Raw genomic sequence first — 23992 nt, 5'->3', positions numbered from 1 at the left:
GGAGGCTTTGGCAGAAGAATCGCTTGAACCTGGGAGGTGGAGGTGGCAGTGAGCCAAGATCATGTCACTTCACTCCAGCCTGGCAACAGTGAGAGACTGTCTCAAAAACAAAAAATCAAAACCACATCACGCTGTACAGAAAGTAAGCTCCTTCAAGACAAGGAATTGGCCCCAGACCTTTGTTCCCACAACCGTCCGATAGCCCAACACACATAAAGTGCCCAGCATATCTCCTAAGCTCTTCGCTATGAATGTTCCAGATGTCTCCTCATCCTCCACACACCCAGAAAAGCCAATTCCGACAGTCATTTGTTGGGCCACTCCCTTGGAATTCCAAGTCTTTGAAGGCCTCCCTTGCCCTAGCAGTTATGGTGTGGCAGGCACCTTCCTTGGAAATGCACACGGGGCCCAGAGTGGAGCCGGGAAGAGGCCCTGCACTTGTCAAAAGCTACAGCTCATGATCGGGTTCCCTTGGCCTCAACTTCGGAGCAGGCATTTCTCTAAGAAGTGATGCGCTCTAAAAATGGCGTGGGTGGGACCCCAGCAGTGCAGGATTCGGGTGCTCAGGTGCCCACGGCCATGGCCATCTCTCATCCTAAACCATCTGCTACCTTCTCCCACATGCCACATGGTGCTCAGTAGTGACCCATGGACCTGTCAATATTGCATTCGTCTCAGTGGAAGAACAATCTCAACACAAATAATATCACAGCCTCAAAAGAGACGGCACTGTAACAGAGACATCATGTCAGGGCTTGACAGCTTCTCTTTCCTACCTAATGCAGTAATTCAGCTCCTATTCAACCACTAGCTCCCCATTCCAGCAATCACCAGCAATACATTTTCCCTCAAACAACTGTTATTTTCAACTCCTACAGCTCCTCTGTTTACTTCAAACAGCACGCAGAATTTGAACAATTTCTACAAGGTCATGTGGTCAGTGAAATGTAGGACAAGGAACTGGCTTGACACACTCTAACCACCAAACCACAAGGTCTGTAAAGGTCAAGGTTATCATGAAACGTGATTTACACAGTACACAAGTTCAGTTCTTGCAGTTGTTACAAACACGAGCCACAACTTAAAAAGAATTAAAATATTAAAAAATAAGAAACCCATCGTGTTACTTACTATTCACATAAACAGTAAATGATATGGAAGCATTGACATCAGAATTGGACACCAGGAATGTGTAAGTGCCTCCTTCGGTGTCTTTTAATCTGGTTAGATGAAGTTCACTTACATATCTACAAAGAAAAGACAATCAATCAATTGCCTGTGGATAGTCTGCCATGGAAGACATGTCTTTTTCAGTTTCTACTTGAAAATCTATGCCTGTTTAAGGAAAAAATATAATTTAATTCAGTATTAGCAAAATCCACATTAACAAATACACACACATGAGCACACATATTCCCATCTGGGGCAGATGCCTGTTGTGTGAGAACACAGAGCAGGGAAAAGTTAAGCACTAAGGCGACCTCACAGAGGCTGCAGCCTCTCCATTGGCTCCTACCTCCCCATGCCATCCCCCACCCGGGGGCTGTCCCCATACCACTTCCTCCCCTGCCCGTGGTGCTGCTGAAGCCTGCTCTCCACAGTGTCCTGAACTCACCCGCCCTGCACGCACATGCTCACTGCCCTCACGCAGACACTTCGGGAACCTCCGAGACGTCCACGCTGCTCACCTTTCTTCTTGCAACACCCCCATCTCCTGGTTTTCCTCCACCCTGGAGACTTCTCCTCAGTGCTCCTGGCAGTATCTGCCTCTCGAGCTTCTGACTTCCTGCAGGGCCGCCACATACGGCAGTGTACACTGAGCACCCTATAACCCTGTCTGGGTTACTGGCAGGGGCTCTGACGTTCATGTGTCATCCTGGGCAGCCTATGACCCACGCGATCCACATGGTCACACCACCAACTCGCCACAGGCAGCATTCAGACTCTCACACTGTGCAATTCCTGGGCTCACAACCTTCACGTCTTTACTTCCAGCACAGGCTCCTCTACAGAGCTACTTTCGTGCCCACAAATCCTTGCCTGCAGCTTCTTCCAAGGATTGCCCTTGGGCGATCCTTGGAAGAAGCTGACTGTCCAGCCATGTCTATAGCCAATGAGTGACTGACAGGCAGAGAGGTGCAAAAGTCCCGCCCAGAGCTTCTGGATAAGAATAAGGCTTGGGGTCATCTCAGCGATGTCCTTACTTGCCCCCTTACCCTCCCATCCCTCATCCCCTACTCCCTAGTCAGTTTCTCTCTCCGTGCCTAAGTCCCTGGCCTCAGAATCCCTGTCTCAGGCTCTGCTTCTAGAGTGCTTGACCTAAGATACTCCCTACCCAAACAATCCCACTCAAGATCCCACTCAATCTCAAATCCAACAACCCCTAAACCAAAGTCACTATCTTTCCGCAGAAATTTGCTCCTCCTCCTCCACTCCCTGAATGGTATGGCCTCTCACCACCCAACCTAAGAGCATCATCGGCTCCTCCCTATGTCTCCTGCCCTCTCAATCACCTGGAGACCTCCCAAATCTGTCCTCTTCCCTCCAATCTTTAGTCCTTGGCCTGGGATGTTATCATCTCTCACCCCAGTCAATAGTCCTGACTGGGAAAACAGCAAAGCCCTATCAAGGCACTTAGCCCTTATTAGCCATTCGGTCTTGGTCAAACTACTTCACCCCTTATACCTCTGTCTCCTCTTCTACAAAAATGGTGGGAAATAAGTGCCTGCCCACAAGGTCTGTGAGGCTTCAGGTCAGTGGGTGAATATGTGTGAAGTACTTGGAACCATGCCTCAGAAAAAAGCACTTATGGCTTACCTGAAATACTACTATTGCTACTATTTTTACTATAATGTTTTGAGGATCAAATGAGAGGTCTACTGTAAAAGAACATGGGTTCACTGCCTGAGCCGAAGCCATCTGACTCTTAGTTTTCTTAGAACTTTACAGAACAATTATAGATACTAACTCCCACATCCTCTGAAGAGATCTGCTGTGTCCCGAGTACATGCCACTCACTGCTTTGAGCTAAGCTCAGATCTCTAAGAACTGTTCCCCCATTTCACAAGTGGGAAAACTGAGGCGTACAGAGGTGTGTGTGTGTGCTCTAAACATAACAAAATGGAATACTAGGATGAAGACATACGAGGCAGCCCCAGACTTTCTTCTTTACCAGGTATCTTCTCGTGCATTTACGGGTTACAGAAATAGGATCTGATTAAGCCCAGTGGAAAAGGGGGTAACGTGTAATCCTCCCCCAGGGCAAAGTCTGTTTCTTACCTGATATTACTTTCATTCTCCGACTTGGGATAATCTTCCCATTTATCAGTGAAGGTTCTGTTCATATAGATCCACTGCTGGTGTTCGGGTTTGGGGAATGCCTCATATTCAACAACCAAATCTACATTTTCTCCATCATTTACAAATACTGTAGTGTTTATCATGGGGAAGATATTAATGAATCCTTTATCTAATGAGAATGAAATAAGACAGAAAGAAACCATTATCTACAACTACTGGACAAAAAAAACCACAACTTCATCTTGGAATGACAAAGATAAATGATCGATTTCCAGTATTAATTGGCAATAAGTAAGATAATTTTACCTAGCCATTTATTTTATTTTGCTCTTGTAGAATCACTGTCACAAATAAAAAAGGATACACATTTGAAATACTGATTCTCCCACCTCTGTTTCTTAAGCAATTCTCTTAAAGATCTATCACCATCTTAAAAGACTAATCTACTAGTCTTGATGTTTATTAGGTTAAAAAGTATCTGGAATAAACAGTGAGTTCATACCCAGACCCAATTTAATTGTATATATAAGGCATCATAATTTAAGGGGGAAAAGAAGGGAGTCCTAATGTTGAATAAAAATGTTCAAAGAATATCCTTTAGTATTTGAAGAAAAATAATCTTAGCTCTTATCATATATCACAGATAAATCAAAGAGCATTTTAACAACAAAATGGTATTTTTAACTAAGTAACAGAATTGACTACCATGAAACTTCTACAGAAGGGGCAGTTTTCTAGCCTTTTTAGAAGCAACAGAAGGAAAAAATCATAAATACATAAATGTTTTAAAATGTCTATATAGTAAAATAATGAAACAGGAAAAAGAGAATAAAATATAGGAAAAAATGTTTAGCTAAGCTAGTAATTAAAATAAGACATCACTTTTCATTTATTAAAAATAGCAAAACTAATTTTAACTAAACTCAATAATTTTGCAAGTGTGATAAAAAGTAGCACACTGAATTCCACACTGTAAATTGGCACAATTCTTTCAGGAAGCATTTAGCAAATATAGATTTTTTTTTTTAATTATCTATCCCTTGATTAAATCTTGTAATTTCCATTTGAGAACTCTTCTTAAAATGAGGTAGACAGCTACGGGCCAAAGAAAAAGTACTATTTATATTATACAAGATTATAATTTTTAAAATGGCAAAATAGAGAACTGGTTAAAGGAGCCCTTAGAAAAGGTTATATAATAATATAAAAAAGATCCTGAAAAAGAGAGCAACAAAGTAACTGCTAACATTATCTTTATGGCCACCATTTATGGAATGCTTACTATGTGCTAAGAACTGCTTTAAGCAGTTAAGCATGTATTTTACTTAATTGTGACACTTAATCTTTTGTGTTTTTTTTTTTGAAACAGGGTGTCGTTCTGTTGCCCAGGCTGGAGCACAGTGGCACAACCACAGCTCACTAAGGCCTCGACCTCCTGGGCTCAAGCGATCCTCCTGCCTCAGCCTCCCAAGTAGCTGCAACTCAGGCATGTTGCCACCATGCTCACCTAATTTTTGTATTTTGTAGAAACGGGGTTTCGCCATGTTGCCCAGGCTGGTTTCAAACTCCTGGGCTCAAGAGATCTACCCACTCTAGCCACCAGGCTCAGCCCATTTAATCTTATGACAATACTGAGAGATGAGTTTATACTCTCTAATTTATAGATGAAAAAAACCAAGGTCTGAAAGCCATCTAGAAGAACCTAGATTTAAACACATGTCTACAAGTCTGTGAGAAGCCAAAGCTGGCCTCTTTTTACTACAGCAAATCCTAGAGTTGCTACATACTTTAAGTGCGAATACGAATAAAGTTGTACGCATGATTCAAATTCTGTTAGACATAAAAATACAAGCAATATGCCAAAATCTTTACATTATTACATCAAGTGAGTGAAGAGTATGGAAGAGTTTTGATTTTATTCTTCTATTTATTCTTTACGATTTAAAGTTAGTTATAAAATTTAAAATTACTCATTCACTTTGGTGCTATCTGGTTAAATATATTTTAAAGCTCCACATGTGGTTGTCATTATAGTTTGTACTGCTCTTTAGTTTCCTAGAGATTCAGAATAAAAAGTGTAGCCCAACTATCCTCTACCCGGTGTGCCAGTTAAAAAACGGATGTTGGGGAAGAGAATAAAAAATCCAACAAAAGCTGGGAAGAGATGGAAATCACCTCCTTGTTCTAATAACTGAATCAGAAATAACATTCTCCCGCCCTGTCATTCTTTAAGGTAATTTGGGTTAATTTTGAGGGAGTCAATCTTCCATCTGAATGCTACACTGAATTTTCAGGTTCTCAAGGTCACCAATTCAAAAGCAGTAAATTATGCAAAATTATTACTTATTTTAGGCAACAATTATTTCCATTGTTTCAGGCAACAATATTTGCATTGAAATTATTTCTCTTTCACTTACAAAATACTTAAGTGCTCCTGAGCTTTCTAATCTTAAGTATGTAAGTATAGTCTTAAGTATATACTTGTAAATACTTAAGTATACAAAATACTTAAGTGCTCCTGAGCTTTCTAGTCTAGTTTGCTCAATATAGCTTCATGTCCTATAGTGTAACAGAACTTCAAATTCGTGAAGAGTAAGAATTATTAGAACTCCACCCAGCTTGTTGTAACATAAAGAATCAACTCCACCTAGGTTGTTACAACATGAAGCATAATTTTTTTCCCACTATTTCTGTATTAAGAAATTGGTGATGTGGCCAGGCGCAGTGGTTCATGTCTGTAATCCTAGCACTTTGAGAGGCCAAGTAGGTGGATGGATCACTTGAGGTCAGGAGTTCAAAACCAACCTGGCCAACATGGTGAAACCCTGTTTCTTCTAAAAGTACAGAAAAATTAGAGGGGCATGGTGGCACATGCCTGTAATCCCAGCTACTTGGGAAGCTTAGGCAAGAGAACTGCTTGAACCCGGGAGGTAGAGGTTGCAGTGAGCTGAGATCCCACCACTGCACTCCAATCTGGATGACAAAGTGAGATTCCATCTCAAAAAAAAAAAAAAAGAAAAAGAAAAAGAAAAAAAAACCAAGGCCTTTTCTCCTTTCCACAGTTTTGGAAGTTAGAGGCTGTGTTTCTCAGAAAACAAAGTGCAGGCAGAGTTAAAGTGGGGTGCATTAGAAACTTAAGCAGCAAAGACCCCAATTCAAAACCAGGTAAAATGTTAGCGGCTCTCATCACAAAACCAGAAACAAAGGGTAACTTTGTGAGAGGATCAATACGCTAATTTGCTTCACTACAGTAATCTTTGTACTATCTGTATGTACCCCATAACATCATGTTGTGTACCTTAAAAATATACAATTAAAAAAATTATTTAAAAAGGGTGATCCCAAAGCCTTGTTCTCTCCATCACTCCATGAGGGATATAAATCCTCCTCCCAGCCACTAAAAATTACTTTTCTCTTTGTCTCCTCCTGTTCCTGTTCCACCCCAGCCCATTCTCAAAACAATACAAAACGAGATTCAGGTTTCACAGCCACAAGTCCTTCCAGTCATAGAGTGATAATTCTTGGAAACTGATGAACGGATTTAAAAAATCCGATTACATACAACGATGTTCTCAAAACATCCTTCCTAATTGCTTCTGGAGCTGAAGCTGATATATCAACATGCTCCCTAATCAACTTAGCAAATTAGTGCTTATGGAGTTTAATACTTTAAAAGCATAGCCTTCTATTCAAACTAATAAATGGTTCACAATCATGTTTAGGAACAAAGTGGTACACTTTCTGTGTGCTGACTATAATTGCAAGTAAAGTATCTTTCCCATGTTCAGTCTGGGGAGAAACTTTCCACTATAACATGGGCAGAAACACCAAAATTTTATGAGATTATTGTGGGATAATCACAAAGCTTTAATACTGCTACATAAATTATTGAAGAAATTTGGTGAGGCAGGGAAAGATATGAAAACAAATACTGCATCACTTTATTACTGTTCTTGATAAAAAAAATTTTGCCACCCTAGAAGTATTTAATGAAAAGTCACACACTAGGAATATGGTTGCACTAAAAAGACAGGAAAATGGATTTAATTCAAACAATACTCAAAAGACAAAAAAAGTATAAACAAAGTAATTTTAAAATAATTGTTCTCAGTAAATCAAAAGCATGAAGAAACTCTCTATGCTCTGCTCTCTTTAAACATATGCTTAGAAAATAAATATTTAGTGAAATTTCTAGAATAGAGAAGATAAAGTCTGGGCATAGTGGCTGACGCCTGTAATCCCAGCACTTTGGGAGGCTGAGGCAGGCGGATTATGAGATCAGGAGTTGGACACCAGCATGACCAACGTGGGGAAACCCTGTCTTTACTAAAAATATAAAATTTAGCCAGGTGTCGTAGTGGGCACTTATAATCCCAGCTACTCAGGAGGCTGAGGCAGAAGAATCGCTTGAACCTAGGAGGCAGAGGCTGCAGTGAGCCGAGACCACTCCATTGCACTCCAGCCTGGGCGACAGAGCGAGACTGTGTCCAAAAAAAAGGATGAAGCAAAACTAATTGTACATCCCAGAAATGATGGGGTTAGAAGACAGATTACCATGTTGTAGTTTATGCTCTGTAGAACCAATGACCTGTGCCCCAATGGCACTCCTTCCTGAAGGTTTATGCTATCATCTTTACGCTTAGAGAACAGGTGAGATAACGAGGTAGGGCATCCTAGGGAAGAAATGTCCAATTAAGTCTTTACTGCAAGGAACTAGAGCTGATGAGTGGCAAAACAACAAACCAAGAGGCAGAACCTCTACCAAAAGTTTCAGAGAAATACTTTAGGCTCTAAGCATTTGTGCTCCTTGAGAAATTCTACATCCATTTCCAAACTCAAGTAATTCAGCAAGCACTAGCATTTTTGAAAAATCTCAACTTATGTTTTTTTTGCTTGGTGGGGAAAGGAAGGTGGGGTGCAGAGAGTAACAGGTTTGAACAATTTCAGTAACAGCTTTCAACTTTCCTCTACTAAACTGGTAGCATTTGGTTTTGAGCTTTCGTTGCAAGAGGCTACAATGATCATTTTCATTCATTCATTCAGTGATAACAAAATTCTAAGAATCTGTTCAACATTCCATTTACATAAAAAGGAAACTATCTAGTAATTTCTTCTTTCACTACCGCCAGTAATTTAAACATTCCCATAGAGGTATTTACCTACTACTTCCAAGGTTGTTGTGACATTTGCTGATCCAAAAGTATTACTGGCATAACACATGAACACTCCAGAATCATTAACTCTCACTGAACTGATAGTCAGAGTTGCCTGACGTTCATAATTGAAGTCACCCTGATGCCAGCTATTATATTTCTCCTGTAGTTTAGTCTGCTGGTTTCAGAAAAGGAGAAAAAAAAATAAAGATTACCATATAATTTATATTCAGAATCTTTCCTGGATAAATTAAAAATAGCAGCAATTAACTTCTCCATATTAGCTTTCATTATACACTACTTAAGTAAGAATAATAAAGCACCATGACAAGTCTGTCATTGGAACACTTCATATTACAGGATTATATTGAAAGACAGTCATTATTAATGATTGGGAAAAAAATGAAAATTCATTTCTTAACCCTAGGATGTATAATTCCAAATTCTGTGCAATGCGAAATTTTAAAAGTTGCTATATATGAAATAGTATGGGATACTGATATTTTGTAAAATGAGTCAGCATATTTTTGTCATGTCCTATTATATCTTTTTCTAGTCTATGTTCCAATGACTGAGAGACAACATATTACTAATAATAATGTTCTATTTTATTAAAATTTATTATTTGCAGGAATGAAAACAGAATCACAATGTCAACAACTTGGAAACTCATCCTGTAGTTCTCACCCAGCAGAATCTTGTGAACCACTGAAGGGTGTTCCAAGGTATTCTAGACATTTAAGAACAAGGCCCAAATTATTTCAGCATGAGCTGAAAAGGTTGTTAATTTACCCTTGTGATATCACCATCTCATTATTTGTCTGCAGACAAGACATGGAGAGATTTCTTGTGTTTAAAACGTCATGGGAAAACCGTAACATAAACTACAGCAGCTTTATGAAAAGATTAAAGAGAGTTGAATATAGTTTTCTACATCTTCCAAATTTTCTGTAATGTACACACATTCCTATTACAATGGGGGAAAAACAACTAAGTACAGGTATTGATCGACTTACGACCTATGCAACTTACGACCATTCGACTTTACGACCACAATCGCTAGCCACGACTGCTCTGCGTCTGGCAGTGAAAACGTTGCCCAGCTGGGCGTACGACAGTGTGGACCAGCTTCCCGCAGCACTACCATCTCCGCGTGCATATAGCCTACTCAACTCACGACCAAATCGTGTTAGGACTGGTCTGTCAGAACCAATCGTGGTCGTAAGTCGAGCACTAGCTGTAAAGTAAAAGGAGCTGATACTGACGTGGAATGAGATCAAGGTTGATTCCTTGGTGAGGCTATGGTAAACCTAATAGAGTTAAATATCTGATAGTATTATAAATCAGAAAAATCCTTCTGGAAGAGGAGCTTGCCAGGATGTTCATACCCTCTGATCAACCCCAGCAAATTTAACTCAAGAAAATTGCTCAACAGAAAATAAAAGCTCCAACATGTTGGTTTCAGTGAAAATTCAGAAACGACCTAAACATATACCAAGTATAGCATTATGACTGTAAGAGAGGTGTTTACACTACTTAAAAAGCATAAATTGAATGTACCTTAAAACCGCAATCATGTGATAATACATATGCATAGGGGAAAAGAGAAAAGAAATATGAAAAAATGCAGACTATATAGCATTTATAAGGACAAGACACTTGGGACTACTGAGCATTTGAAATCTGGTAGTCCAAAGTAAGTTGTGCTATAAATAGAAAATATGTCCTGGATTTTGAAGACTTAATATTAAAAAAAAGTAAAACATCTCATTAGTAATTTTCATGTTTCATTACATTATGAAATAATATTGTAGATACACTGGGTCAAATACAATATATTATTAAAATCTATTTTACCTTCATTTTTTGTAATGTGCCTACTAGAAAATGTAAAATTACATGTAAGGTTCATGTATTTCTTTTACACAACATTGCTGTCTATGATAGCAATGCCGTGTAATGGGATTATACCTATTTTTTTATGTTATCATATGATAGTGGGATTGTGCCTATTTTTTAATGTTATTATAGTTTTAGAAACTTTTTTAAAGTAAGCACGCATAAAAGTTGACTGAAGTTGAATGTTGCAAACTAAAAAGAACAGAAACCTCTTTTGCTGTTAACTGTGAGATCTTAGGTAAGTCAGGAACATCACTAGTCTTAGCTTTTGTTTCTAAAAGGATATATGGGAACGAAACTATTTTTTAAAGGCTTGTAGTTTGGAACGCTTTGTAGATCTGCTACTACCCCCTTCTAAGACAATCTTCTAATAATTGGCAGAAATCTACCATTTCACAGCATAAGATCAATTGTCAAGAAGATATAAGAGCAAGGTGAAGTGACATTTTCAAACTGGCTTTTCCTAGTCTGTAGTTTCACAGACTTCTCTACAAAGGCAGAGTGACAACGGACAGATAACACACCAAAGTCTCAATTTAGGATTATCTTCCTTCTAGTTCTTTCAAGAGCCCAAGAGTCCACAATAGAGCTCAAACAGGAACACTGAACTTGTTAGGGCCCAAAGGAATAGTGTGGTCTTAAGAGATGCAGCATGAACGTCCAAACCCAAAGACCAAAATTTAGGATACTGACAAAGATTCTGATTACAAGCAAGTAAAAATATGAAGGTTTAGAGGCATTAAGAAAGCTAACCAAGATTAACAGTACTGAACAAACTTCAAGACTCTCTTGCGCTTAAACAAACAATTGCAACACTAAAAAATCATTTTACCTTAAATTACATTGTGTGTTAAGCCTATTCCAAAGGGTCAGAATCAAAAATTACGGATTTTTTTGAATAATTTGATAGTGCTAACAGTATTCCAAATTAAGCCAAAAGATATCAATAAAAGATTCATAGATGAACCTTGGCAGACAGCCATGAGCCCCATCTGCAAGTCACACATTACATATTGTTTGCACGTGATTTGGTTTTCCTTAACCCTTGGAGGTGCACACTGGGATTTCCCCAAAGAGCTCCTAACACTGACGGCTTATCTACCAGCACCAGTGGATTAATTGGGAATGGCATGCAGGGCTCCTGGGAGAAATAGTTCAGAACAAAACTGCCTGGGGCAATTTAATTTCTCATCTCAAAAAGGGCAATTTTCAAGTTATACAGAGGCTCAAATGCACACCCAGTCTAAATCGTTCTCTCATGTGAAATAAAAGATTATAGAAAGCCAATTAATATGGGATTGTATTCTGTAAGGTTAGCCAAAAATCCATACATAAACTATTGTTTTTATTACATTATATGATACAAAAACTAAAATGTTTCTCTGAGTCATTGGTTTGAAAGAATAAGTCTACGGTACAATCCATTCTCCCAGTCAATGGCAGCTCCATTTAGCAAGATATCATCCATCACAGGTCTACAGGAATGTCATCACAATGTCTTTGCATTATGGGAATTACCATGGTTATTTGTTTAGCAAAGAATTTTTTAAACAGGCATAAAATTGCCAATGTTGAATATAGGGCACGAGGAGGAGGAAGGGGAAGAGGAGGACAAGGAAAATATAGTATTTATTTTTTCCAATGTAATGCATACATATGTAATGAACAAAAACCACTGTGCTAGCTAATTAACTAGATGGCCAAGATTACTCAAAGAAAAATTACTGAAAGCTTAGTCAATGGGAAATTTAAAGCAAAATATTTGGATATTAAGACAGCAGTGTAAAAGCTCTATGAGCATTTAGAGAAAACTTCAAATATAGCTAGCTAAAACTTATTTAATTTTAAGATACACTTAACCCAATATCTGAGGTATAATAGGCATTGAATATGCATTTGTTAAACGAATAAGAATGCAAACATGCCCAAATGTTTCAGATTAAAGATAACGATTTTATAAATAGTGACTAAAACAAATAGAAAACCATTAGCAACTTAATCTCAGGTAACCAGCCTCGGAGGAGGAAATCAGATCCTTACAAAAAGAAACCCATCTTCAAATGGATAGGCCAATTTGTGGGCAAGGCAAGGGCTTTCTGGTGAATACCTGAGACTGTCTATTCTTTTTAAACATGGAAGGAAAAAAACTGGCAACTCTTTTCTCTATTTTAAATAGTCTGGCCTAAACAGTATCAATAATAGTTTTAAATCAAACTGTTCATGCAGTTAACCATGTTTTTTAAGACCCTAACCAAGTTTTTCAAAGAAACAGCATGAAGTAATCACATGAATCTGAAGTTCTCTCTTCAAGTTTCTCAAAATAAATGTATAAAATGAAATTTAGTTGTTACCAATAATAAATGCATGTATCTCCATGTGGAGGTATGAAAGGCAGAAATATACAAACCCAACATGTTCCCAAGACAATCCACCTCCGGCAGACTCAGCAGCAAAGGCAGCTCCAGGACAGACTCTGCTTAAAGAGAAACCTTATCATCTCCTACAGAGACAGAACACTATGCTGAGAAAAAAGAATGAAGTGATTCACTCACCAGACTGTTTTCTTTTTTCCATGATGAGTACACAGAACTAGACACATCTTTTATTGTGCATGTCACTGTGAATTCTTCCCCTTCCCTAAGAAGATAGCTTGCTTTGGACACAGACACAACAGGTACAGCTTTGAAGGCTAGAATGAAAAGAAATGTGGCTCCTCAAATAATTTGTTGTATTACAGAACAAAATTTTGATTTACCATTTCTCCTCAAATGTGTACAGCTTACTTCGTCATCTTTTAAATAAAATACAAAGCATGGTGGTAACCTATCTGTTCTACTTGCATATCTGAAGGTATCAACAATTAAATCATGTATCCTTCAAGTATATTCATTAATATTGAGTGAAAAATGCAGAAATGCCCACTGTGAGATTATAATGCTTCTGGAAAATGCTTTTTCAAAACCAAGCAGAAGCCCTAGCACAGGGAAGCTGCTTTAATCTTTACTTCAGACAACCTTGATGGTGTCATGAGGACAACTACTTATATTCTTTTAAGCAAACAGGCATCTTTCCCATGCAAATCCTACCTTGCTTACTTCTGGAAATCCCAGGTTTTAAATAATCAAACTTTCCTTAAGTTCAATAAGTTTCAAAAGCCTTAATAAAAACTGTACTCAATAGCTGTATGTCAACTGGTGTTGAATTAGATGATCTGAGATTTAAAACCTAGATTATCTTCCAGCTAATGAAATATTCTACAAAATGCCACAATAGAAACAAGTTCCACTGTCAACTGGAATTTTCCTTCTCAGATCTCAAACAGTTTAAGAATGTATTACAATTAATCAGTGGAAGGGAAAGCCAATTCATATGTCAATAGTAAATCAAAGAATGAATAATCTGCATGCTAATCTTTTCAACCAATGTAATTCAAGCTTCCCAAAGGGTTTCTCTTGGAAGGAATACTTGATGCAATTATGAAACTTTGGGCTGACCTAAGTCAGTCCAGTCTAAGTGCCAATCTGTGGCAGAACCTCTATTAGAGGCAGTCATGGAACTGCCACATGGGTTCAGGACCATGAAATAAACTCACAAGCAGATGACATTTTTTGAAACCGGGGGAACTATGAAGAGCCAGCTCCCTGATTGACTACACTAAGGTGGACCAACGAGAAGTGAAGTATTCTTTAGACGAGTGAGTTTTCAACTACCAGAGGCCGATTAATAAAGGGCCAGTACCTGGCCTCACTTTCAGGATGAATTTCTCCGACAGCTTTGACTGGCCCTCCCAGTCCGCGGAACAATGCAGACAGAGCCGATGGTAGGCGCGTTTCACACTTTTGATCGTGATGCCAGCCTTGGGGTCAGGAACAAACCTCAAGTCCTTGGGAATAGGCTTCCCCTGGCACCCCTTGAGGGAATAGTTGGTCACTTCTGGGTCTGTGAGAGGACAGCGGACCAGCGTGTCATTGTCTTCTTTCCCATACAAGGAGCGGTCAACAAGGAAAAGCTTGTCAGGATCTGTAGAAGCATATCCAAAATTAGTAGTTGGCATGGCTGGGGACAGACACTGAAAACAGTTTCTAAAAGATCTAATATGTTGTCTTTCATGACTAATGGTCCAAGTGACTGCTTTTTGTTTGTGTGTAAACAAAAGCAACATTTATACATCTAGTACTATTGAGAATTAACATTTATTAAATGCTTTCTATATAACATGCACTAAGCTTGGACCATTACACTTAACCGCAAACTTCAAAATGCCCCTCAGTGATCAGTGCTATCATTACTGTCATTTCATAGATGAAACTGAGGTGTCATAAAAGCAACCCTCCTAACGTGACATGACCTGGAAATGGCTGAGTGAAACTCAAACCCAGGTCAACAGAGAGCAACACTTGAGCTCTTAAAACTTTGTTTTTAAGGAAACAACATTTAGGAAATGTTGTTTACAACTCCAGGATTCATCGGCCAATAAGCCAGCGTGGTGATTCCCAGTGAGAGCAGGAAAGGCTTCCTCCTTGTAACCCCTTGGTGCAGGGCCCTTTCCAGCGTTTCCCGTCTCCAGAGACTTTCACCTTCCAAAGAGAATCTAGAAAACTCTCAGCAGGCCACCCAGTACCCATCATAGATAGGTGAGCCTCATTTGATTCATATTCCTCTGAAGAAACATAAATGTAACTTCTGGAAATCAAATAATTTCAAATGCACAAAGGGAGGCTGTGAGTTTTAGGAATGCTGTGGCAAATTCCATAGTCCACCAGGATACTTATGAGTGAAAGTGAACACTCTTAGTTTATGCCAGGACATAGGCATAAACTGGGAGTGACCCAGGCTGACTGGGGCCTCACAGAAGCCAGACAGACCTAATTCTGTATACACAATACGCTGCCACCCTCTACAGTGTAACGATAATATAGATACATGCTTAGGCCCACAGATTACATTTAAAATCTGTTTTTAAAGTGTCTTTCCCACCCGGAAGTCGTGTTGCACAAACATGAACTTGACATCACTGAAATAGGCTTGTGTTTTATTCTTAACTTTCTTTGACCAATTTTGAAAAAAGTTTTCCAAGATAAATTATGCATCTCCCAGCCTTACTAATTTATTCTGCAAATAAATGAACTCATGATGGTTGAACTATGTATGGCCCTAGTCCATAGCTAGTTATTGTTCTATCTACTCTTTGCAGGTCACTTGAGTCTAGCTTCTACAATGATGCCCCACCTCCTTCATTGCTGTAACATAGATTACTTAAGTATTCGCACATTTTGCGTTTGTTATAATTAAGGATAGTTCCAAGTTACAGAAGATAACTTTCCCTTTAAAGAAAGTTTGTGAGCCCTGCTAAGAGTGATTTAACCAATTCAACAGTTTTCCTCATTTATTCAGTTGTCCTGATACTTCATCGCCACCTGGAAACTGCAGAATACCTTCCTGAATGTCAACGAACAGCACATGGGTTAGCTCAGCAATTATAAAACCGTGCCCCAAGGTGAAGTGGTGACTTGCCAGTCTATATCTGTTTGCAGCTACCTACTTAGGAAAGGACAACTGATAAAGCAGAGGCACAATCAAGCTTTAGAGTCAGCTTTATTAGCTCCTGATGGGCATGTTAGAATTTGTACCACCCTGGCTCCCTAATGATTATGTAAGGAAGACAGAACAGATCATCTTATCCAAATACTGCAGTGAGGAAATGGGCTCAGGAGGTATATAAGATCTCCAATCTAGAATAAATGTATCTATTATTCATTCATGATACCATGGATAAGGCCTCTCACTCACGCCTGTTTCACAGATAGCCCCAGTCCAGGTACACCCAGACCTAGAAAACAGGACTCCATTTCTTTGCCCATCACTTGAGTATGTCAGTAGATCAGTTTTGGTTTTGTTTTTTTGAGACAGAGTCTTGCTCTGTTGCCAGGCTGGAGTGCAGTGGAACGATCTCAGCTCACCGCAACCACCGCCTCCTGGGTTCAAGCGATTTCCCTGCCTCAGCCTCCCAAGTAGCTGGGACTACAGGTGCACGCCACCACGCCCTTAGAAAAGGTTATATAATAATATAAAAAAGATCCTGAAAAAGAGAGCAACAAAGTAACTCTTTTTTTTGTATTTTAGTAGAAATGGGGTTACCATGTTGGCCAGGATGGTCTCCATTTCCTGACCTCGTGATCCACTCACCTCGGCCTCCCAAAATACTGGGATTACAGGTGTGAGCCACCGTGCCCAGACAAGTAGATCAGCTTTTACATCAAGTACAAGATACACCCTGGTCCAGCATGCCTACTCTTGACAAGGCTATTAAAATCACAGACAAATCACTGAACGTGTCATAGGAAATGAAGCACAGAAATCCAACTACCATATTTCTTTTTCTTTTGTTTATAAGAGGTCACAATGTTTTTTATGGAAAACTCTACAAAAGAACCCATGACAGACATGGGATGTCTAGCTGACCAAGTTATTTTTTCTGAAATTTCCTCCTTAAGAGTGGGCCACATCTTTTGAAGTGTCGGTCTGGTTAGGCCTTGAGAGGCCTTTGGTTCCCTGAAGTGTTTTTACTAAGTTGGAGTATCTAGTATCTCAAGGCATTAAAATGGCAGCTTTCCCAATGGGTCTAATTGATTCTCAGGGTTTACTCAAAGCACCAGCACAAATGGGCTAAACCTACTGTAATCTCATTAGGAAGAGTATCACAGTCCTCCCGTCCTCCAGTCCTCCAGCTGGGGCCATACCCAAAGCCACTGTGTATCGTATCAAAAGATGGGGGAGAACAGTAAAGAAACATGTGTGTTTTAGGCTTTCTAGACCCAGCCAGAAATATTTTATCTATGGCTCAGTCATCCATATGTCATCCGAAATTAAAAGCATGATATTAAATTCTCGAAAGCACAACATCGCAGAAAGCCAAGCACTTACCTCTAACAAACACGTAAATGGAACTACTTAAGCCGTGTTTGTTGGTGCACGTGTATTTGCCGGTGTTGGTGGCCTCTGCCTTTTGCATGATCCATTCATTCTGCTTATTCTCATTCATTTGATCCAGGATCTCAAAAGTCCATTTGACAAAGCCCGGATCAGTGCATAACAGCCTAATCTCGTCGCCCACGCTGACTATTAACTCTGATTTTGCTGGATTGATGGATGGTGGAGACGCTTCCTCTGGACTCACAGATGGTTGAGAAGAGCCTGCCAAGAAAAATAGAATCGTGTTGAGTATGATCTTCTTCCTTGGCGAAATAAAGCACTTCTTCCAATACTGAGTTCCATCTTCTGTGTACTCTACAACAAAAATAGGACAAAGCTGCCCTGCTATTTATGGCTAAAAAGAGAGTTCAGTCTAAAACTTAAGTTCATCTAGAAAATTAAGTTATGTTCTGCAACCCTCAATTAGTCTTGAGGGTCACATTTGGTTCCCAAGCTGGGACGTGCTGGATGCCACAGCCTTCTCTGGGTTCAACACATACAACTGGGTCAAGTTTTCATCTGAATATGGGCCATATTCACAGCATAGACATGCAGACACCCGGCTTAGAAACAACAGAAACAAAATCTCACACTATGTGGGCCGAAAAAAAACTACTGGCCTGTCACTCTCTTTGGCAGAATATACATGACCATGACATAGAATAAGCTTTTCCTTACAACTGTGTGAATTCAGTTATTTCTATATAATTCTCTTTACATGGTAATGCTCATCAAAAGGAGAACTATTCACAAATCTCTAAACACTAAGACAGAAAATGATACACTTGTTTTAAAGATCAGATCAATAATTTCTGGCCTATGTTGGGTTTCAACCTAATCATCCTAATGCCTATATAGGTTTCTTAGATAAGAAACTAGTTTATTTAGTTTATAAAGATGCAAACTTTAAGCTCTGAATATGAAACCTGAACCCTAAAAATGTTACAACACCCAATTCATTCAGTCATGCATGCCTCCATGTATTCAAATACCTATTCATTATCATCTACAAAAGCACTATGCTAAGCTGCTGGGAAAAAGTCCATGCAAGTGTGACACATGGTCCTTACATACATTTCAGGGTTTAAAGAACAAACTGCTGGCCAGGTGCCATGGCTCATGCCTGTAATCCCAGCACTTTGGGAGGCTGAGGTGGGAAGACTGCTTGAGCCCAGGAGTTCGAGACCAGCCTGGGCAACATAGTGAGACCCCTCTCCCCACCCCTCATCTGCAAAAACTAGAAAAAACATTAGCTGGGCGTGGTAGTGAGCACTTGTAGTCCCAGCTACACGGGAGGCTGCGGTGGGAAGATGACTTGAGCCCAGGAGGTCAAGGCTGAAGTGAGCTGTGATCGAACCACTGCATTCCAGCCCGGGTGACAGAGTGAGACTCAGTCTCTCTCTTAAAAAAAAAAAAAAAGAGAGAGAGACAGATAGATTTACTGTCAATCTGAAGAAAATGAAAGCAAAAGGTGGGCCGGAGTATAACCATATCATAAAGGCAAACAGGAGGAGGAGAGGAGGACAGCATGAAGAAAGGGCTCGCAGTGAAGTAAGCACAGAGCCTCTAGAATTATACAGAAACCAGCCTGGCTAAAAAACAGGGTACCTTGCAGAGCACATGACAGGTAATGTGCGGGATGAAACCAGATCCATCAAGGGTCCTGAACTTCTGGGAAGGTACCTCAGGAACCCTGTAGACTCACTCTAGGTTTTTCAGCAGAGAAATGACATGCACAGTGAGATCCTAGAGAATCAACGAGATTCAAGAATACAAGTGAAAAGTGCTGGTTGCAGGCAGAAGTAATGAGAACCCACAGTAAGGAATTAAGAATAAAGAGGAAAAGACGCAATAGACTGTCACAAGAAGGACACATCAGTGGGACGAAAAAGCAGAAAGGCTGACTCAGGGAGGACTTTAGCGTGGCGGCAGAAGGCAAGGTCCCCACGTGAGGTGGGCTGGGGCAGTGTGATAATGAGACTCCCTGGGGACTCTCAGTCACCTCTGCAGGATGGTGAGGGGAATGGTTCATGCACATCAGATTTACGTCTCCTGTCACCATATGCAAGGTTGCAGATGAGGACTGCTCTGAGTGAGCCACACAAGTTCAGGATGGCTGAGGATCAGGGATGGGGGAATAGTCAGAGGGGAGGGTATGTGAGAGAGGTGTAATTTGCTCACAGGTACAACCTGGTCAGTAATTGGACTTCTCAGCAGTGGGTTGCTTATGACCTGGAATTCAGATGATAGTGGTCCAGCGATGCCTTGTGAAGTTAAAAAACAAGATCAGATCATTAAAGAAAAGGATCTGAGGAACTAACCAAGCACTGATCTTAAAGAGCTCTTCCAGCCAAGAGGGTGCACGAAAGGGTCATGAGAGATATAAGAGAAAGAACCACCAGGAAGAAAGCAGAGAGGCTAAGTGGCAAAGAAGGCAATGCGTTACAAAGCTTCAAAGAGAGGGTGGTGGCTCTGAAGGCAGATGCCACAGTAAGATAGCAGGGAATGAATAAAAGACCCCTGATCTGGTTACAAAGAGACCACTGGAAATCCTAAAGTACAATTTCAGTTGAGTGGGAAGTGCCGTTTGCTCCAGGGTTACAGGCTGCAAATGCAGACATCTCCCTTGGATAGTTCTGGCAGTACAAGACAGAAATAGAGATCTATAGCCAAACCAGGCTTAAAGGTAAGGAAAACAGGAGACCCCTTCACATGTGCGATAGAAAGAAGAGCGCTTGTGGATAGGGACAGACCGAAGCTGCTTTAAAGGAGGGTGGAAACTGTTCCCTGCAGGTGTGTGTATGGATGACCAGTCTCAATTCCTATTTATTAGCTAGACAAATATTGCATGTGGTAGCATCAACTATAGCCCCATTATGTCAAGCAAAGTATACCCCAGATCAAAAGCCAATAAGGCCAGTTATAAGCATTACATGTTATTAGGTGCCAACAATGTGAGAAAAGATATAGAGTGAGACTCTGAGTCCACTAGGTGCAGCATCTAAATGTGGCAGCAATTCTATGGACATGCAGTGGCCAGGATTATTTTCAGAGTTGTACAGAGCACTAAATAGTAAAAACAGAGGCAGGAATAAATGAAGATGCTGTTATTTCTATTATCTATCCTTTTTAAAAAAGCAACAGTTCCCAATGAATGTGCATGATATTGATAACAGATTTGACCCAATAACTCTTAAAGAATTTAAATGGCAATCTATTTCAATTAATTCCATTTTCTCATGGGTTGATCTGATGAATATAGATAATTACAATCCAGTCAAACAAACATCCTTGACTTCCTGAGACACACCAGGCCGATGCAGGTAAGTCAAGCTGTGTGACATAGGCAAATCACTCTAACTCTGTGCCCAAATTTCCACACCTGAAAAATGAGGATAAAAATACCCTCACCTCATGGAGTTCTTCTGAGAATCAAGTGAAGTAACACAAGCAAGGAGATTAAAACAGGACTGGACAGTTCTTAATACACGCCATCACAGAAAAGCAGGAAAGCCTTTTCGCATACCAAGTGAGAGCTTGGCTCCTGAGTGAGGCTGTCGAGATCTTGGCTCTGCCACTACGTGCACAACCCTGGGGCAAGTTCCTACTCAAATCTGCCCTCAGTTTCTCATCTGTAAAGTGGGGATAGTAACTGCACTTATTTTTATAAGGCTGTTACGTAAAGCTCTTAGAACGACGCTTGGGTACATGGAAAATACACAATAAATGTTAGACACACTTATTCCAGAAATGGAACTTCTTACTGGCCCTCCAAATCAGTGCGGACTCATCCACTTCCTATGCATGGGAAGAGTTCCCATCATCTCCCAAACGACTTCCTACCTGACTTCCTTCCACCTCTCGGGCAGCACATCCCAGCAATCTTTCCCTCAGAGCCTCCTCCACACACCGGTATCCCTTCCATTCCTGCTGTCCCATCCCAGACCAGCCAACTACTTCACAGAGCTAACATCCTCTCCTAAAAGACTCCCTCCCAGCCTCCACCCACCCCACCCCAACTCATCTTCCCTCAAAACTCTGAGGTCCATCAGCTTAAACCAATATTCTTTGAACAACTCCATCCCCAGCCTGAAAACCACAACACAAGCAGCAGCAGCTAACAGTAACAGTTCTTACAACTTTAAAGGAATTGTCACGGGTTAACTTCTAGCTGCTTTCCCCCAGACCCAACCTGCTTCTCCTTAGACTGGATCCTGAGAACGTTCTTCATCCGTTGCCATGCCCATCATCCTTTCTGCCCGAGTCCCTCGGACACGTCCTGTCATGTGCAACGCTCTGCTGAGGACAGCCTCTTCATGGATGCTGTTCCCTAGCCATGACAGGTTGCGATAACCTGTCCTCACTAAATCCCACCAACACAGGCAGCCCATCACTCATTTGCCTTGTACTGATGTTCAACTGTGTCCATATCTTACCTCCTACACCCACTCCAAGGTCTTAGAGCCTGCAGATGAGGATCCTAAATTGTACTTTTCCCTCTAGCATTGTAATAAAAACATTCTCTTCAATCCTGAACATATGAAAGATTAAAAGAGAAGACAGGCTCCTAAACACCCAGTCCCTAAACAGATGTCAACAGTCTACAGATCTACACCCAAAAGATGACCCATGTCAATTCTGCTGCTCCACCAAGAAACGCTTGGCTTCATTAAGTCAAACAGCCATGCCATGCATACCTTCAAATATGGGGCCTCTAAATTCAATATCCTGAGTTCATGCTTCACTTCTAGAGTTTTAAAAAATAATTACAATAATCGCCACCAGAAGTATTCAGGGTTTTATTTTCAAAATAAATGGTTTATAAACTCACATTATAAAATGAAAATAGGGCCTTTATTAGGGTGGGACTGTAATATGTTTATTCTCTTTTTTAAACTGTCTTTAATATTGTTATAACAGTCTCACAATTTGTATAGAGATTCATATTAAAAGAATGCCTTTCGAAAAGGTACTCCAACTTAGCTTTGAAATTGCTCTGAAATTCCAAATTTTGAAATCTGTGTGGTAGACAGCAAGTTCTCAACAAATGTTTGTCAAATTGTGTTTTATCTACATCAGGACTTTTTGCATTAGCAAATGTACTTCCCTAATTACGTTTGGCTAAGGCTAATCTTAAGAGTTGTTTTCTGTTCCCTGAACACATGTTAATTAATGAACCAAAAAAAAGGATAGATGGCAAAACCCAGCACTCTGGAGACCAACCAGTACTATAAGGAATAATGGCTCTAAGCTAGGAGCTCCAGAAACTATTCAGTAAATACTTACCCCCGGTTCAGGTAAGTCCTGAACCCAGAAAATGGCCTTTGCTTTCAAAGACCATAAAGGAAGAAGGGGACTCTCAGGAACAGTCAACAATGCAAGACTTTAGGAATAGTTCAAAATAAAAGAAATGCCAACATACCCTGTGCTTATAACCTCCCTCATCAGATACTTGCTGTATGTCCCCCATCACTAGTAGTATAAAATTCAACCAAAGTAACTGAAAGCAGAAACTCAAACCCATACTTGTACACCAGTATTCACAGCAGTATTATTCACCATGGCCAAAAGGTGGAAACAACCCAAGTGTCATCCAACAACTTATGAATGGATAAAATGTGGTATATACATATAATGGAATATTTCTTGGCTAAAAAAAAGGAATAACATTCTTAATACATACCACACATGGATGAACCTTGCAAACAGGCCAAATGAGCCAGACACAAAGGCATATTGTAGCATACCAGTTATATGACATACCAAGGATAGGCTAATTCATAGAGACAGAAAGAGAAAAGGTCACCAAGGTGTGGGGAGGCAGGGCAGAGAGGGATGGACAGTTATTATTTAATAAGTGGAATTTCTGTTTGGGATGATGAAGAATTTCTGGAAATGGTTAGTGGTGATGGTTACACAACACTGTGAAGATACTTGGTGCCACACAGAATTGGGACACTTAAAAATAGTACATCCTAAGTTACATGTATTCTAGCACAATTAATTTTTTAAAAACTCAACAATTCTTTAAGGCCTGGCTAAACCTAAAACCTTCCTCAGCTATCCTGATGCTTTTTTATGTGATCACACTGGCCTCTATGACAACGCCTCAATGTTGTTTTAAATCGTATCATTCAAAAAAATTAATTGCTTCACTATTTTTATTTAGTTGTTCTATACAGTTGCATGCATACTAAATAAGCATTGGCAGGGGAAGGTCTTTTAACTCTGAGCGGAAAGACCTAGAAGTTCTTATTTTAAACCACATTGACCCTGCCCAAGACATTTTTAAAGTTCAAGACCGTTAAGTTCTTCTCTAGTGCATCTTTGCTCTTCTGCTCACACCACGAGTCATCTGGTTCTATCCCCAAACCTGCTTATGGGAGTTGTATTTGATATTTTATTACGTATAAATAATATGTATGAAATACACATTATGGAAACTGGTGGAAAATGAGTGTGTGCATATGGGGGAGAAAGCTGCTGACTCTTCCATAACTAAAAAGACTATATATGGGTCACTCAACTAAACAAAGCCTACCACTGAATTAAATGTGGACAGACATTAGCAGATCGGGGGAGGGCCTCCAACTTACAAAAACTTAGTGGGGGATTCTGCATTTGGGTTGTTTCACAAGTGCTCCATTTAAGGACACAGATAAAAGGAA

The 23992-nt window shown here is 40.0% G+C and overlaps 1 protein-coding gene across 8 annotated transcripts in view; it reads right to left on the bottom strand.

Moving 5' to 3' along the window:
* The window catches only part of KIT (KIT proto-oncogene, receptor tyrosine kinase), an 84532-nt gene that overhangs the window by 29658 nt on the left and 30882 nt on the right, over positions 1–23992 (bottom strand). For 5 of the 8 annotated variants that reach the window (XM_032274227.1, XM_032274222.1, XM_032274220.1 and 2 more), the window contains exons 2-7: positions 17277–17546; positions 14091–14372; positions 12905–13041; positions 8460–8631; positions 3280–3469; positions 1132–1247 (exon numbers count right to left, since the gene is read on the bottom strand). In XM_032274227.1, the coding sequence (XP_032130118.1) occupies positions 1132–1247; positions 3280–3469; positions 8460–8631; positions 12905–13041; positions 14091–14372; positions 17277–17394 (1015 nt within the window). In that variant the 5' untranslated portion in view covers positions 17395–17546. The remainder of the gene's footprint in view (positions 1–1131; positions 1248–3279; positions 3470–8459; positions 8632–12904; positions 13042–14090; positions 14373–17276; positions 17547–23992) is intronic. The other 3 variants (XM_032274225.1, XM_032274224.1, XM_032274221.1) reach the window with 1 other exon arrangement.

This window comes from Sapajus apella, unplaced genomic scaffold (genome assembly GCF_009761245.1).
Source record: "Sapajus apella isolate SASKATOON/1434 unplaced genomic scaffold, GSC_monkey_1.0 scaffold5, whole genome shotgun sequence".
Taxonomy (NCBI): Eukaryota; Metazoa; Chordata; class Mammalia; order Primates; family Cebidae; genus Sapajus; species Sapajus apella.
This window is presented reverse-complemented; position numbering and strand designations above follow the sequence as displayed.